Source organism: Camelus ferus, chromosome 6, assembly GCF_009834535.1.
Source record: "Camelus ferus isolate YT-003-E chromosome 6, BCGSAC_Cfer_1.0, whole genome shotgun sequence".
NCBI lineage: Eukaryota > Metazoa > Chordata > Mammalia > Artiodactyla > Camelidae > Camelus > Camelus ferus.
This window is the reverse complement of record NC_045701.1, coordinates 12,437,520-12,455,907: the sequence shown is the minus strand read 5'-3', so window position 1 is coordinate 12,455,907 and position 18,388 is coordinate 12,437,520. Positions and strand designations below refer to the sequence as shown.

The following is an 18,388-nucleotide window of genomic DNA, read 5'->3' as shown; positions in this document are numbered from 1 at the left end:
CACACTATTCCACACGTTTAGCATGAGGTCAGGCATAAAACCTGTTTTCCATCATGATAATCTTGGCAGTTCTGGATACTTGTCAGTCCACTTATGCAAACATATGTGTTCTTAATCATGATCTGACAGACCAACTGTTCACCCCCAAACACAAGCAAGGGAGTTTCATGTCGAGCACCAAGGATTAAATTGTCCTCTAGAGGTAATTTCTGCCAAGCAAATGCATTTTAACTGAGCATTTAGAGAGTCGTTTATTCAAAAATGAAGCCCAAGATGTCTCACAAAATGTAAGATTCCATTAGACTTTAGTCATCATGCCTCTGTAATACTGAATAAGGGACAACCACTGGGTCAGTTTTTTTTTTTTTTTACCTCAGCCTACTTAACAGACAACACATACTTCAGCACTGGCCTTCTTAACCTAACTCATATTTTGATCCAGAACTGTTAAGATAGAGTTTACTTTAAAGCCACTAGTGTATTTTAGCCATTTGAGCCATGAGCCTGCTTTCTAAGAAGAGTGCTGCTTAATTGAATCATTCATTCTTTTAAGAAATATGTATTGAGTGCCTACCAAATGCCAGGAAGTTTTCTTGGCACATAGACTTCATCAGCAACCAAAAAGTTAAGGTTCAGCCTCTCATGGAGCCCGCATTCCAGAAGGTGTAATTCATTTATTTGATAGACACTGAGGAGCTAAGTATGAGGACTTACACAGGGCAGTGGGGATATGGCAATAAAAGGAATGCTTTTCCTCAGTGAGCTCCTAATCTAGGGAGAAGAAGAATAATAAATTAGATAATAACCAGACACTGTAATGGAGTACAATAAGAGTGGAGACATGGAGGGGCCAGTTCAGGCACAGATGAAGAGAAAGCTGCTGGGTAGCCAGAGGGTCCCATCCTGACTTGCTCTTCAACCTCTGTCATTCCCCTCCACTCTGTGCATTTCATTACTTTCCTGTCCCACCCCACTGCCCTGATACTCCAAACCGCCGTCACTGAGCTGGAGCAGTCCCTAGCGTCTGTGGAAAGCTATGATGCTTTTATCCAAATGAGAAGTGATCCTTAAATGTTTGAGCCCCTCTTTAGTGACAGCAGTGATTAAAATCACTTGAAATGCATGCTAATCTGAACTTTCAGGGGCAAATGTGATTATTATTTTAGTATATTTCTCACATCAGGAATAGAGCTAGTCTTACCTTTCATCTTCTGCTGTTTCCCTGAAATCTCTTCTAAGGATCACCGTTTTCCTTTTGGTGCTTCTTTCCAATCATTCTGCTTTTATTTTCATAATTGATTTTTAAATCTTTAGGATCAAAGGCATTTCTCATCCTTTGAAATCATAAGATGGGTGTGATAAGGGCCAGTTGTCTAGAAAAAGGCAGATGAGATAGATGGTTGTCTTATTTTTTGTTTCCATCATGATGCCTGCAAAACAATTGCAAGTGAGCTGAATCCAGATGTGTTACTTGAAATAAGAATGACTTCCCAGTATTTTGCTGATAATATTTTGAGAATGAATGGTTGATAATGTTGTAGCTGTTGCTTCAGCTGAAAACACGCCAGTAACTATCCCATTATCGGCAATTTAAGCATCTTTGGAGTTTGTTGCTCTAACTTTCCCCATGGCACTGAAATTCCACTTATTAAATTGATTTGACACTAATCCTGTTTTCTTGCAAAAGCAAAGTCAAGTGATTTTAACATTATTAATCCCTTGTTTTTTAATCGTGTCTTTCTGGGGAAATGTTAAAGAAGTTGAGAGATCAGTCAGTAGTAATTTTGAGCTATTTGGTTTGAAGGTGTACTTGTGGAGGGAGTGGTTTGCTGCAGGGATATACTCAGTCATTTAACGTTGCTAATTGTACTTTTAATCCTGTTCCCCTTTCCCCCCTTGGAATAATTTAAATAGTATTAGAACCTTGGCCTTAAAAGGAAATGATTTTCAAGGAAATGGTTAGAAGCAAGAAAGCTTGCCTTGATAGTAACCATGCGTAAGGAATGGACACACATCAACTGAGAGGCAAAAGGCCACGTTGAAGACCAGGTAGAAGTCTGTTAGCTGAAAACTCAAAGTGCAAAGGGTGCCTCAGGATAACTCCTTCGTTTCCTGGTTCCTGGTCATCCCAGCTAACCATGGGCTCCAGTGGAATCACATGTTAATGATAGGAGGAAGTAACGTGTACAGCTGGACTCAGTATATCCATGTTCAGAGATTGTTGGCATGTTAAGGCTTGTAAGGATTAGATCTTCTGATAGCTTCTCTCCTTTTGCAGATGGAGAAACTGAATCTAACAGTGAGGAAGTTACTTTTGTAAGGTCAGAATAGGGGTTGGATTAGAATGACTATACCATGGTACCTTTAAATTGGCTGCCCAGAATCCCTCCCTCCTCTGCCACAGACATACCAAAAAAGCTTTTAGCTGACCATTGCTTCAAGATTTCTAACTATAGCCACTAACCCTAATGACTACTTTTGCTTCTTTGAAATTTGTCTCTTTTTTTTTTCCTTTTTGCCCTCAATCATGTAAGAAATGAGTACTTTGATGCATACTATTACCTATATTATATCCACTGCCGAGTCATTTACCATTTAGGGTTAAAAATGAACGTGAAAAGGCAATTTCAATGTAGATTGTTGTTAGGGTACCAAAGGGTACTATCTAACTTACCATGCTCCTAGTCACACTTTCTGAGAAGGACGGGTATTTTTACCAACCAGGTGAAAGATGGTACTCCTTAGAGTGACCTGGAAATCGGTTTCTAAGTTTTAGTGTTTTGTTTTTTTAGTTAATATCAAAAGCTTAAACACTTAATCTTGGTATTCCAACCGATTATTTACCCCTGAGTCACTAATTCTAAGTAGAACATTTTAATATAAGTTCTAAAAGGTGACAGTTACTTCCCAAATATTGTATCTTTAATTTTTAGGTGTATTGAGACATGTTCAACTTAATTCTTTCCAAATTTAGAAGGGTCATGTTTATGACTTTGACCTATTTTCCTTTTACTGAACAACAATTTTGTTTTCAATTTTAGTCATCTGACAAGAAAAACACCATAGTAATGTTAACTTGATATTGAAATTGATGTAAATATCTATTGGGAAGAAAAGTATTATTAAGTGAAATACTGGGTTTTTCTCATTATCCTCCTTTGATTTTCACGTTTTCACCATTCTCATCCCTGTATTTTGCCTTAGGAAGTTATGAGCCAAGAACTTTTCATCAGTATCTTTAAAATTAATTATTGATGTATTTTATTGAGTGAAATAGGGCTGGTATCTATTGCACAGTAATTTTATAGTAGTTTTTGCATCTAGTCATTAATCAGAACTTAGAAAGATCTATGATAAATTTTGAAAGAAAAAAAATTGAGTGATTTGACTTCTTCCACAAAAATCTTAATGATATTGTAGAAAATAATATAGATTATATAGTTTTACATTGTATACTTTAAAGATGCTTTACAAAAATATAAAGAAAAATTTACTTTAGATAATCGAACAAAACTTTTAAAAGGAATTGGATTACTTTCGTTTCTTATTGATGCTAAGAGTCACAAAGAGACATAAAATCATTAACAGGGCAAAAGTTGAATTAACATTTTAAATATACATGTTACATATTTTTCTGATTAGAGTAATAAAAAAGGCTAACGGTAAATTATTTTTAAAGGACACGATTTGTTTTTTTAAATCACGAAAATTGTAGCCCCATCCAGAGAAAAACACTGTGACTATTTTTGTTAATAGTGTTTCTGACCAAGTTTTTGTTCATTTTTGCTGTGTGTGTGTGTGTGTGTGTGTGTGTGTGTGTGTGTGTGTGTGTGTGTGTTGAGATAATAACATACAAAGATGTTTGCATTCTGCTTGTTTGGCAACTTATAAGGTTCTTTTGAATCAGTATTCGTTGACCACCTGGGTGTTGTCCGCATTCACCTGCAGACTTCACACCGGTAGGCAAGCCTCTGAAAATGTTCCCTATGTGCCATGACTTTATTCAGATGCAGTTTGCTTTTAGTTTGAGGAAAGATAATCACCTGCTCCTATTGGTGGGCTCTTTAAATATAAGAGCTGGATTTCTTTTCCTAGCTACTGTAAACAACCTGTGAATTCTGTCCTGGCTAGAAGCAGAGCATAAAAGTTATGTAGAAACCCCAGGGTATACTATTCCCAGTGTTCTTCCGGCCCTTTCTTCCCACTAGCTTCAAATCCCGTTGCCCATTGCATCAGCTGTATCGTAGTCGTGGGAGCTGCGTACTCTTTAATGGGTAGAGAGTGAGAAAGTGTGGGAAATGAGACAGCTTTACTGGCTCAGAAAGCCATTGCCATGGAATAGGAAAGTGATTGACAGCCTTGCTGGCCAGCAGCCTAGATCCCTCACCTCTGATAGAGGGGTAGACAGTGCATGGTTCTATTCTTCTGTTTCCTCTCCAGTCAGGCTAATATTTTAGGGATTTAGACACTAGTTAGTCACTAAACATCTCTCAATCTACCCAGCTGCCTTAAACTTAAGCAAAGTCCCTCCTAGATACCGGGAAATCTGATTGATACCCCTAAATTTCAGTGTTGTTTGAGTTTACATCCTTTTTTGGTTTCCTTGGATATTGCTATGGGAGATACTGGGGTGGGGGGGTCATGTACAGCTGGCTGCCGCCCATCAGACTCCAGAAATCATCAGTTCCATGTTCATCAGAAAGTAAAATATTCCTGTCAGTTCTCCAAGAAGAATGCATGCCTAATGCTCTGGAAAATTTAAAATACTGCTCTCAGTCCACCAATTATAAACAGAATAGAATTCACCTTCAGAGTTGTGATCATTGTGCATTAACTGCTATGCACTTCAACCCAATGTTCACAAAGCAATCATTTTGATAAACTGTCACACTCAAGGTAGCCATGCCCTGCCTCTAACTCTGCCTAAATACCACTGGCTCTGATTGCTTCATTTGTTTTCATTAAGCCCTTACTGGTCAACTCCTGTGTACAAGAAAGCACTATGCTAGAGGTGGACTGGAGAAAATGACGACTAAACATGAACTCAACACTTTCTGGAAGAAACAGATACGTGCACAAGTAATACACCACATCAAAGAAAGAGGGAAGAGGGTAAATGAAGAGAAGGTGTACCCTGGCGGTTAAGAGAGATGATTCTGAACTTAAATTGCTTGAACTCCAGCCCTTAATCACCAAAAGGAAAGAAATGTCTTATCGCAGCAAGTACAGAGAGGGTGTGGGACTTCAGAAGCCCTGGTGAAACAAAGCAAAACAAAAACATAACCTTCCTAAGCCTGTCTAGTTTCCAAAGTGTTCTCAGCTGTTCTTGGTGGGAAACAGCAGCTTTCCCACCTGGTTTTCACATTTTCAGAGGTCATAATACCCTTTCGGGTATAACATGGGTAAAAAGCTAGTTCAAATTTGTTTTTGCCAGAAAGTTTAGGTTTTAGAGAAATACTCAAGGTTTCATGTTTTGGAGTTCAGAAACAGTGTGATTCTGTAATTTTTAGATTATCTCAAGGTGTAAAAGATTTTGTTCTATCTGACTGTGGTCTGTGAAGTGCTGAGTCATATTGGAAGCAGGACAGAAATGCCATTTTTTGCTTCTCCATCTCCATCTCCTAAATTGTTTTATCTGCTTCCAATCCCTGCTCATCTCAATCCGTCTTGACACCACTTCAGAGTCATCTTTCCAGATTCATCTGATAACATCAGTTCTCTCTGCGGAAATTGCAGCTAACTCCGTTTGGTCCACATGAGAGAGTCAGAACTCCTTAGCTAGAGACCAACAGAATCTGGTCTTGATCCGCTTTACCTTGGTCATTCTTCTGCTGCCTTTTTTTTTTTTTTTTTAAATTCTGTCTTCTTGGTTCAAACCCCGTCACTCCACTAGCACTAATCTGGTTGTGGTCACAATGATGTTTATTTGTCAAGTCCATTAGTGATTTTATGTCCTTATAAGACTCTTTCAATGCGCCTAACAGCATCAATTATCCTTCACCCTTAAAACCCCTATTCCCATGGTTTCCCTAATTCTGGTGTCCTGAATTTTTTTTAACCTGGTTTTTTTTTTGTTTTTTTGTTTTTTTTTTAGTTTGGTCTCAGTTATAGTATTTACTTGTTTTTCTTCTACTAGCCCCTTTTATGTTGGTGTTTCCCAAATTCCCTTCCCTGACACTTCTCCTCATTCTACATAATTTTCCCTGGATGATCTTATCCGTTCTAGTGGTTTTGGACTGACTTCTACATGCTGATGACCCCCAGATCGAGGTTTCCAGCCCAGGTCTCCAATAACCTAGTAGATATTTCTCTGTGGAAGCTCTATGAGCGCCTTAAACTCCACTGAACACATAATCCCTTATGATTCCTTTTTCCTTTTTCGTTCCTCACTCACTTGCAGAATCACCATTCACCCAGTCACCCAAACTAGAGCCTTGGAACTTAACCATTCCTCTTACCTCTGACTCCTTATCAGACACCATGGCCTGACAGTGTTTCCTCTCTCCATATTTTTCACACCCTTTCTGTCTTCCCTGTCTGTATGCCTATTGCTGTAATTCAGACACCTATTATCTTTCCCCTACATAGCCTCCGAATTGGACTCTTCTCAGTCTCACGTTCCTTAAAGCCATCCTCCTAAAAATCTCTGCCCAACCAAATCTATTTGAAATTCAACTCTGATGATGTTCCTTCCTGCTCCATGTAAACAACTAGAGTTTGTTGGAGATAATTTTTTACTTACATTGACTGTAAGATTTTGAGGCTTGAAATAAGCTTTTACTCTGTAGAATATGTGCAACTTGCCTAACATATTGCACAAAACTATCCTATATAACCTTCCTCTCACCTCTGGTCATCAACAGCTTGGAATGTTCTCATGGAGATTTGGGCTCCACCAACCTAAAATTGCTAGGGTTCATTATACACAATATTTTGTTTCTTTCCATTGTAATTGGTTTGTATTCTTCCATTCTTCTGAAATAGATTCTTTGTCTCTAGCAGGCCGTATGCTTGGTTGGCTATCTCTTAGTCATGCATTAACTCTTAGCCCAGCCTCATTTCAAGAAATCTCCCTTGACCCTCCGCACCACGCTACAGTACACACGCTAATTTGGTGTCCCAAATGACTCTTTTTCTTACAACTTTTTCATAATTGTATTATGTTTCTTAAATAACTTGATTCTCCCAGAGGATTCATTGCTATATACCTAATGCCTAATACAGTGTCTGGCATTCAGGCATGTTCACTAGCTATTTATCAAACCAAGGTGTAAAACCAAGCTCTAAGGACACTAAACTCTCCGTTCTTCCATGGCCATTATGTAAACTGTCAGCTGTTTCCCTCTGACTTCTCTTACAGTAGGTTCACCTCTAGTGGACTCAAGTCATGTCGCAGACCTCTGCCCTCCATCTCCAGGCCTCACTCTTCTGTCCGATGGTCCACCCAACCCTTGATGTACTTCTATGACAGCACTTTCTGTCGTGTGACAAGATGAGGGCTTGATGTGTGTGCCTCTCAATTAGGGTACACGTTTTTTATACCAGGACTGTTTTTATCAACTCTAGATCCTTATCAGGAAGAATAGCCCCAGAAATGTAGGCAATCCGTAGTCATTAAAGGGGCAATAGCCAGATGCCTTAAACATAAAAAAAATGGATAAAAGGTTGAAGAGTAGAAAAACACAAGAATTAATTCTAATTCTAAGCAATTCTAAGAAGAAAAAGTATTATAATTCTATTTGGTTATAAATTAAAGTTATTTTTTAAAGGAAATTAGAAGTGTGAACAGTAATTTATTTTCACTGTTTTCTAATTCTTTATGAATGTTTTGTATAAACATTAATGATAAAAGCATAGGAAGGGTTGCATAAATGAGACAAATCAAAGTTATATTTATCTACATGACTATGCCTATATTACCCCTAGATTTTTACATCTAAAGTATAAATTATTTGTTAAACCTCTCACTTTGGTTATAAAGTTTGGGATCCCAAAGCCAGTTTCATAGGGCATTTTCATTCATGACGATATTGGCTGAATCATCTCGAAGTATGAAGTAGGACAAAGCTTGGTTGTTGATATGCTCAGTCTTTCCAAATTACACTCACTTTTCCCCTCAAATGGCTTGTAAGCTTAGCAGTGTTCAGTAATTGCATCATCTTCGACATAAACCTTTCTGTTTCACTTACAAAATTCACACTGTGAGTGCTTTAAGCAGCATAGTCATATATTCCTTCATTATTTCTGCTGAAAGTACCAGCTAAGCAGTTGCTGCCACTCTAATCGGGCACCAAAAATCACAGGGTGGCAGCCACCAGAAGTAAAGACTAAGCCACACAGTGGCGTTAGGAGGACATGAATCCTTGTTTAAGATCAAGAACAAGGTTATTTGTTCTGGTGACTTCCAGCGGTCCTTTAAGTAGATAATGCATGCTCAGGGAAATGAACTTCTGGTCTTTGAGTTTCTTGCCAGTTTATTTTGGCAGTTGTGTGTCTATCTCTAGTTCCCCCAGGTATGTGTATTTCTCTTTAGTCGTACTCCACACCATTACATTAAGGCACTGCATATCCCATAACTCTTGACCTCTGATTTGGGCATAGCACATCTATTTGTGAATTGTTGAAAAAAGAAAGTAAATGTGATAACATATACAAGGGTTTTTTTAAACCACTTTTTAATTGAAATATAGTTAATTTACAATGTCGTGTTAGTTTTAGGTGTCCATTAAAGTAATTCAGTTATATATGTGTGTGTGTATATATATGTGTGTGTGTGTGTGTGTATATATATACACACACACACACACACATATATAAATTTTACATATATATTTTTCATATTCTTTTCCATTATAGGTTATTACAAGATACTGAATATAGTTCCCTGTGCTATACAGTAGGTCCTTGTTGGTTATCTGTTTTATATGTAGTAGTGTGTGTATGTTAATCCCAAACTCCTAATTTAGACCCCCCCTCAAGCTTTTTTTTAAATTTACATTTTGAGTATATTCACAGTACTTTTGGTATTCTAAAGATTTTTTTCTAAAGATATTAATTATAATTAGTGTATAATAAAATCAAAAGATGAATCATTTATCTAAAAGAAGCACTCAGTGATCATGTAATTCCAGGGTGAAATTACACAAATCATGTAACTCATGGTATATACATTGTAATTCGTGATCCTCAAAGATCCATGTTGAAAACTTGAACCTACTTTTGTTAGCCAATGTCATGACAAGCTAGGTGCATGGCTGGATGAGATCTCTGAGAAGCACCATTTCCAGGACCACCATCCAGGGCATTTATTTATGGAGGTCTGTGTTTGTGTTCAGCAGTGCAAAATTCAGACATGCCTAGGTGGTGGATAAATAACTGAAATATGAGAGCAAAGTAGGATCAAATTATGTACTGACATTTTCTTTAATCCATGTGTATTTTGTCTTTTCACCTTTATTGTAAGCTGTGCTATCAATTTTTAAGTCTTTTGTTAGTGTTCAAATGAAACAGGGTTTCTTGAGAGAAATAACAGAATTGAACACTTGATGCTTCTGATGTCTGTAAATGATCTTGTTACTCAAGGTTTAAAAGAAATGGTCTGTAAGCACAAAGCTGGCATAATTCAGTGTGTCTTTGCTACTCATCTGTGTGCTTAGTTAAATCCTGGTTTTAACAAAGTCTGGGAAAACAGAACTGCTATGGAACACACTCTTTTTGTCAGAAGCTCACACACTGGACCCAAATCAGATATTAAATTCACTTGTTCAATCAGTGGGCAGTGAAACAGGGGCATCTTGTTTATGTTGTCAATGTGAGAGGAATACAAGTGTGAAAGAACATTCTGGTTGGAATACAGCATTTCAGGAACTGAAGTGATTGGAGACAGGGTTGCCAGAGAAAGGGAGACTCCTGGGTTGTTACTTTTGGGCAGCACTAGAGTCTGCGGGAAATTGGACTTTTTGTGTGGACACACAGCACTCCCGGTTGAGAGATCACTCATCGATCCCGGTGGCACATCACAGTCTAATTAAGCCACTTCGCATTTGTGAATGGGAAATTTTTAAGAGGCTGAAATTGCTCTCTCTTTCAATCAAAGACTGTGGGAGTCTTCTCTCCTTTTCACAGATACAGTCGAGGAATTATTTAATTGCTGATGTGAGAGGATATGCTGGTATGTGGATTAACTAGGTTCTGTTTTTAAAGCACTTAATGTTTTTGTCTTGCAGGCACTTTTCATGTCTGTCTTCTAAATACATGTGCCCTGGTGTCCCTGCTGTAATGAGCACCTTGCTAGCAAATATAAACGCTTTCTACGCTCACACAAGCGTTTCAACAAATGTACAGGTTTCTGCCTCAGATCGATTTGCCGCTACCAACTTTGGTGTAAGTATTATTTTTTGAACTTGAAAATTCCCAGTAGCTTGTGGGAGTTAGAGTTTCAAGGGGTTTTGGATTCCAGATAGTCTTAGAATATTATTGCAGAAGGTACATCTTCGGGAGTTTCAGTATAATAGACCAAAGCTTAAAGTTTATTTGAACCATATTTAGTGAAATATATTTATTTGACAGTCAATAGGCATCTTCATTAAATTACAGCTTCCTATCTGGAACGACTTTTTCAGTGGGGAATGAATTTTGTGATAGAGTACTGGGTTTTATGGGAAATTCTCCGTGTGTGCAAATTTGGGATTCACCGTTTTAGATGTTGTTCTCTGGCAAGTGTGAGCTTGGTTGATCTCTCTGGAGCCTTTTGGGCTCCATCTGCACTTCCTGTTGGTTTCTACTGGTACTGGTGTACAAGGACATATCTTCTAAGTAAAAAAAAAAAAAAAAAAGTTAGCTGTATGAAGATTTCAAGAGAACTATTTGTACCTAATTAAGACAGTCTACCTGAAGTATTCAAATGCATCAAAAACCCATTGAAAAGTAAAGATGCGAAGATCCTGAGGAGTATTTACCTGTTGTGCCTGTCACCAGAACCCATTCTCTCTAAGCATAATTGAATTGAAATTGACAAGACTAGAAATAGGATAGAAAATAACAGTAATCCTGGTAAAGTGGTGATGATATAAACTAAGAATTGGTGGGGGTGGAATTTGAAGGACAGATTCCAGAGCTTTTCAGGGCATAGAATCAACAGCACTTGGTATCTCTAGTCCTATGAGCAGTGAGGGAAAGGGAAAGATACCTGGAAAGATTCCCATGGTTTTGTCCCGGGCACCTGGGTAGACGGTAGCTCTGTTCAGTAACCCCATGAGACAGGTAGTTCTGTTCTCCTTTGTTTGTGGAGGAAATTGAGTTCCATTGTAGGAAAGTGATTTCCATGACACCATAGTTACTCTTTTCACTTCACTTCCAAATAGGTTCACTGAATAGATTTTTGTTATTAAGTTCTTACAAATCAAATTTTGGGGTATATATTGCAGAGTAGAAACAGATGAGACCCAGCAAATAAAAGAGTATAAAGCCAGTAGGAAAAAAAAAGTGCTGCTGTGTTTACTCTTTTCCTGTCCTTTTCATCTAAAAAAAAATATGTGAAGTATGTGAGATGTGTTGGAATGAGTCAAAGGAAAAAGCAGTTGTTACTTAATGACAAATGAAAGCAAATACTCGTAGAAGAGAACATTGGGTTAGGAGTCCTGGGGGCGGGCGGGGGGCTGCGTTTGTTTTCACATTTAGCAAGTCAGTTCAGTCATTCAAGCCTCAATTTCCCAATCTGTTCAGTGAGGATAGCGATTATTGCTCTAACACGTTGCTCAAATTTAAGACGAAAATCAAATGAGGTAAAAGATGATAAGCTACTTTCTAAGAGTGAAAACTCTATAAATGTAAGGTGTGAGGATTTCATCTCTCCTGCTTACCTGCAGTATAAACAGTGCACCATCAGCCACTTTCTGTTAGATAGACTCCTGCAAGAACTGGGACCAAGGAAAACTCCCTGGCCAGCTCAACAAAATACTATTATGACCATTACCAGGTCATAGTACAGTTTTGTTATACAAACCTCAATTCTGTTAACAGTGTTCATTGTCTTGGGATTTTACCTGTAACATAAAGCACTCAGTGTTATGACGTTGTTTTACTTTTAATATTCTGCCTGGGTATATTGTAGAGAATAAGCCAACGTTGTGGAACACTGAGCCTTTCTACCTCTGAGTAGAAAGACGTGTTTCAATGATTAATTTCCACCATAAAAGCTACCTGGAGGAAAATGAGATCGCATGCGCCTTTACTTCATGCTGACCCAAAGAAGAGAAATCAAATTGATTTCACTACTTTGCAGTATTTCAGTAGCAACACAGTAATAACATTTGTAAATCAAATAACTTACTTGAGAAGAGGGTCTAAAAAGAAATCTTTCTTCAAACTACATCTTGATAACTTGGTGATTTGATATGTCAATTTGGCTAGATTTTTCTCTGCCTATTGAAAATAATGCTATTTGATCAGTCAAATATACTCAAGTGTAATGTTTCCCACCTCTACTTTAGGGCCGGGAGTTCTTAGTTATCTGACTTCTGAAGCTGTACTGTCACATGTGACTCAGGAACACCATTAAATTAGCCACTTTTTATCTTTTTCAAAGGTGTAATCCAGACATTTTGAGTCTCCCAAAAATAAACCAATGGAAAAGCTTTCTTACCAATAAGGATTGTAAAACAAATGTTAAGAAAACCATTACTCTTTCAAATTCAGACTTGTTGTGTACAAGTGTTATTTAAAGTCATGGTTTGGATGAAAAATGTTCAAGAATAAAGTGAAAAGGGTAGAACCCTTAGGTGTGGAGGGAAGGGAAAAGCAAAGTTTGCTGAGGAAAATGGTTAGAAAAGTTGGATAAAAGTTATAATAAAAATTACACATGAAAGATAAGGCAAAACTATTTTAAGAAAAGAGGAGCATCTAATATTGTCAACTGCTGCAAAAAGTTTGAGTAAAACAGGGAAAGAAGTCAGCCCATTGGATTTGGCAATTAGGAAGTCATTGCTTACGAGTGAAGCAGTTGAGCTTAAAGCCTAATTTCATAGAGATCTTCAGTGAATGGCATATATGAATGGTTGTGTAAATTAGGGTTCAATTATTCCCTAAAATATAATACAATCTTTAAAAATCAGGTTTTTAAAGAAAGGTTTGTATAATTGAGCAATACCCATGAAATAATGATAAATTAAAATATGTACATACAAAACTCTATAGTCTAATTCCAACATTGAAAACACACACACATAAATATACACATACATACTAGTTTAGGAATAAGCCTGAAAGAAAATGTGCCAAAATGCCAAAGGTGCAGCCGCATAGTGGGATTAGAGCTAATATTTAGTTGTTTTTGTTTTGCATTCATCTGTTTACTAAAATTGTCAATTTCTCTGTATGAAACTTGTATTTGATAATAAAAATGGAAAAAAAGAGTGAAAGTGGGTGAGGAAAGGAAAGATTGTTCTGTTAAGGAACTTGAATGAGAGGATAAATAGAGATTGGTCAAGAGTAAAAAGGTTTTGCCATGAAAAACCAGATTATTTTTACTGTCTGGTTGGATAGGATTTTTTACCATTTAGTAAGATAAATGTGACCGTATTTATAGATTGTTAGGATGGGAACTAGCTGCAAGTTGCAGATTTATCAGATGGGGAATAAGTGACGCAGTAACATCCCGGAGGAGAAAGAAGTAAGTGTAGTCACGAGGGCAGAAGGAGGGACATTCTGTGGCATTGGGTAACAGTGATAATAAAAATCTGAAAATTCTTCTTCTTTGGAATGCAAAAGGACAAGTTCTGTTCTGAAATTTGAGGAGATAGTGTGTGTGAGTCCTTGAGGAGAATGCTTTTGATATAGGAGTGGAAAACTGAAGGAGTGACACCCTATTTCCTTAATTTTCTGTATGGTTCTCTGCAGGACAAGAAATGCTCGTCCGTAAGACAAGGGCTATGATATAGACGCATGAGGTAGAGGAGGCTGAGAAAGGTCTGGGTAAGCTCCTGAAGGGAATAGAAAGATGAATGCTTTGGGGCCAAGTAAGAGGAATGCCTGGTAAAGCTGAAGGTCTTATTTGAGATTGGGAAGTACGAATCTGTTTCCACCGCAACTCATGTGGCTGTGATTTTTTTTTTTTTCTCAGAATTTCTCAACATTCAGATACTAATGTAGTAAGAAATACAGCAGATGGTTAGATTAACTCTAGGGGAAAATTTTACAAAAAAAAAAAAAAAGGCAATGGAAGGGTAAGAGAGTTAATATATAGGTGATGCTGTCAAAAGAAAATTGAAGTGATCATCATGGAGAGTCTAGGTTTGATAAGTGGCACCATGAGAGAAAGAGAGACAGAGACAAAGGATTTGTGTAGGAACATCAAACATTTAGTCAGTATTACAAAAGGGAAGTCTCAGGTCCAAGATATATTTCTGGGAGTAGATTGCTGTGAATTAAGTGTTAAAACAGTGCTGTTCTGGGGCTAGTTTGTACCTGCTGAATTTGCAGAAGTATTGCAAGCTGGTTGTAGAATACAGCCATCCTGGAAGCTGGAAATACTTGAAACTGGAAATACTACAATACTTACATCATGAAAATTGGCAAATGTTAAAAATCAAGGCTTTCTTTCTTTTGGAGAGATGATTTTGCAGCGTATCACTGAGTGCAAAGATTGCTGGAAATCACGGAGAGGAAAGAACTTTATTGGATCAGACATCTCTGTGGATGTTAAAAACACCGTGGGTAGAGCTAGAGTTGGAAAGGAAGACAGCTCCATGAGGTGGGGGGTGCATATTTCAACTCTGAAGAAGTCTTTAGGAAACTTATTTAGTGAGTTATCTTAAGCACAAATAGCAAATTAATTATTAGTAAAATTGATGTTTATCTAGCTCAGTTTTTTTTTTCTTGGTCATAGATACCCTTTTTGGCATAACAAGTATGCTAACACGTACTCCTTTTTCATCACACATACTCTTGTTTGTCCACTTGTTCATTCAAGATGTATTTCTGTGGTCCTTCATGTAAGGCACTATGGTAGATAGTAAAGGGACTGAGATAAAGGTTGATCTGTGTTCTCCAGGGCTTACACTCTAATGGGATAGTCACATAACCATGTGTACAGTAACTGTAAATCCCTCCCCAAATGGGGTAAGCGTCAAAAGAGCTGATATTTATAAATTTGTGATTGAAGAGGAGGAAGTGACTGACACTCTTCAGAAGCTTATGGAAACTTGGCCAAAGGAATCGTGCTTTTAGGGATGAGTAGCATTTTTCAAAGTCCAAGAAATAATAGGGAAACCACCTTAGACCTGGGAAGACTTTTAAGTAAAGACGAGAAGCAGTAAAGATGCAAAAATAATTTCAAAGTTTGTATCTTCCTGAGTAGGGAAGGTAGAATAAAAGATGGATGTAAAAGAGGAAGCTGTGTAACTGGTTTGACATTAGATTGCTGAGGACCTTTAATGCCCACTAAGAGGTTTGAACTTCATTCTTGAGGCATAGTGTATAATCTGATAGACTTTCTTATTTAGAAAGATGACTGTGTAGAGGAAATGTTGCAGAGGGGAGAGAGAGAATGTGCAGGAGACAGGGAGTCAACTTCGGTGAAGGATGCGAACTACGTTTGTGGTGGTGATCACTGTAGTGTACTCAGATGTCAAATTAGGATACTGTGCTCTTTAAACATATGTCATAATTTAAAAAATCAGCACCTCCCCCTAATCACAGAACCACACTCCCAACATGTGCATTCTTTTTCCAAATCCCCAGGAAATCAAAATTTCTGATAAAGTGACAAAAATGCTTATAATTATAGAAAATGCAAAAAAAAAAGTCTAAAACAATTTGCAAAGAAAGAAAAGACAAGACAATGCTCTAAAAATGAAAAAGGGAAATTAGGACTTAGCCAGGAAGAAACCTTTCTAAAGTTTAGTCAAACTAAGGGAAACATTAGGCTTTCTTGTTCAGTGAATGATAATATCTCGTGCTTTTCAAATTTGCCCATAAAGTTACTCTATATATACTCTTCAAATTTGTCACTTACTAATTACTGTGTTGATGATAGCATCTTTGTGATGGCATTTTATAACTTTGTGTTATCCCTGTTGGTATCAGTATTAATCTCAAATCAATAAGAAATGTAAATATATGTCCAGTATGTTCATATGATTAACATTAATTAAATTATCAAATATTATCAAAATAACCAATGCATTAAAACTACTTGAAATAGTTCTTTCTTGCTTAAAGAATGACTGCTTTTGGTATGACCTGGAAAGAAACCTTGTACAATTTGCTGGTCCAGGTCAGAATAATTTCATCCTATTCTTGTAAATTTTATAATAACCTAAAATCACGTTGAACACGCAGCTCAGGCTCCTCCCAGGGGACCTGAATCAGGTGAGGACCCCCAGAGTTTAAGCATCGTTAGTTTCAGGTTAAATCTACCCCTGCTGTCAGAGGAGACACTGAGAAACACAGGAATGGGAGAGAGAAACTCGGGATGGTGCAGACGTTTTTAAATACCTCATAAGCACTTTTCCTTTTGCAAGTCCCAGGATCCTAGGGAAACTTCCCAAGAGTGTCCTTGTGGGCGAGATACCACCTCCTCCTACTCAAAATTGCCCCTCTTTTCATGGGCCTAACCTGGCTCATCAACTGGTCTTATATGGCTCGTGAGCTAAGAATGGATTTTACATTTTTAAATGGTTTTTTTAAAATCAAAAGATTATTATTTTGTGGTATGTGAAATTTTCATGTCAGTATCTGTAAACAGAGTTTTCTTGGGACACAGCCATGCTCATCTGTTTATATATTGTTTATGGAAGCCATTGTGCTACAGTGGTAGAGTTTAATAGTTGTGACAGAGACCACAAAGCTGAAAATATGTACTGTCTGGCTCTTGACAGATACTTCGCTGACCTCTGGTCTAGAGTTGTTCTTGTCAACTAATTAAACTAAATTTTTGATAACTGATAATAGTTAGTACTCATATTATAGATTTGGCCCCTACCAAATACCAGACTTACTCAGTCCTTCCCAAATACAAAGCACTGAATAATGCGGTAGTTTCAGATATTGCTGTGTGCCCCTCAGAGAAACCCTTTTTAATCACACAGTCTTTTCTTATTTCTCAAATCACACCATGTAGGTAATAAGCCTCCTCTGCTCTCACAAAGACAACCTCACTCTAGCTAAATAGAAATATGGTAAATAAAATTAAATTTCAAGCCACCCTGCTGCTTAAAAAATGCCTATCAAGATGCAATCAGCAGCGCACTTTTAATTTCACATCCTCTAATGTTGTTTGGGATTTAGCACCCCCAAGCCTGGTCGTTTCCTCCTCAGTTTTGTTTTCCTTGAATGTAAATTTTCCAGCTGGGCACTGAAGACCTAGGTGGGGAGACCAAGTGTGTGATCTGTATCAGTGAGAATTCTGTTCAGCTGCCTAAAACAGAAACTCAACAAACTTAAGTAAATAATTTTTCCCATATAATCTAAGCACAGAGGTATTAAGGAATTCAGGGCTCGTGCAGCTGATCAGGAAGGTAATTTTTTGAAAGGATGGGCAGACAGTTAGGGTGAGGTGTGGGGGCTCCTTCTGGCTTCCTGCCTCACTGTTCTTAGCATGTTTAGCTTTTCCTCTTACAGTACAAGATGACGGGTGGACCTTCTCAAATCCAGTCTGAGTTTAAGGAGGGAAAAGGAGAGATGCACAAAGGACCGATGGATTAAAAAAGCCTGACGAAGAATTACAGAGCAAATGCTAATACAACAAATGCTCTTGGCCACGTGCTCTTCTGGAGTCTTTCCAGATTATAATTCATTGATAATTTGCTGCCTGGGTCCATCCCCTTTAATAAGCTGGTGACGTCTCATTGGGCAAAACCATGCTACATGGCCATTCCTAGAGTAGAAGAGGCCTGGGAAGGGAGGCATTTCATAAAGGACACATTGACTCTTGAGGAAGGAAGAGAGGAAGAATGGATAATCGGGCAGACGACCAGAACAGTTGGTCCCAGTGTTTATAACAGGACCAGTGACTTGGGTCATAGTATGGTTGACCAGGGTCATGTCCTCTGTCTTAATGATTTGTACCAATCACACAGGTCACAGAAAGCAGCCAGAGACTGACATGTACACAGTGGTTTTCACAGTCATTGAATGATGAACTGTACTGTGGCCGAGACTAATGATTGTAGTGGCTCTTTTATTTTTCTATTTTATTTGGGAGCCACTGACTCATACCAGTGGAGGTAGGGGTTTAATAAAGGACAGCCTAGGTCACCTTCTCCCCTGGGAAGGAATGAGAGAGTAAGAAAGAAAATCTAAGACACTCATCGTATTTTTTTTTTTTGGCAGCTTTACTGGAAAGTCTTACTTGCCTAACAAGATGGCAAGCTTCTGGAAGGCGAGGTTC

General features: G+C 37.9%; 1 protein-coding gene across 1 annotated transcript in view; it reads left to right on the top strand.

Moving 5' to 3' along the window:
• The window catches only part of UNC13C (unc-13 homolog C), a 638,789-nt gene that overhangs the window by 399,039 nt on the left and 221,362 nt on the right, over window positions 1–18,388 (top strand). The window contains exon 22 of the mRNA XM_032481154.1: window positions 10,227–10,383. Coding sequence (XP_032337045.1) covers window positions 10,227–10,383 — 157 coding nt within the window. The remainder of the gene's footprint in view (window positions 1–10,226; window positions 10,384–18,388) is intronic.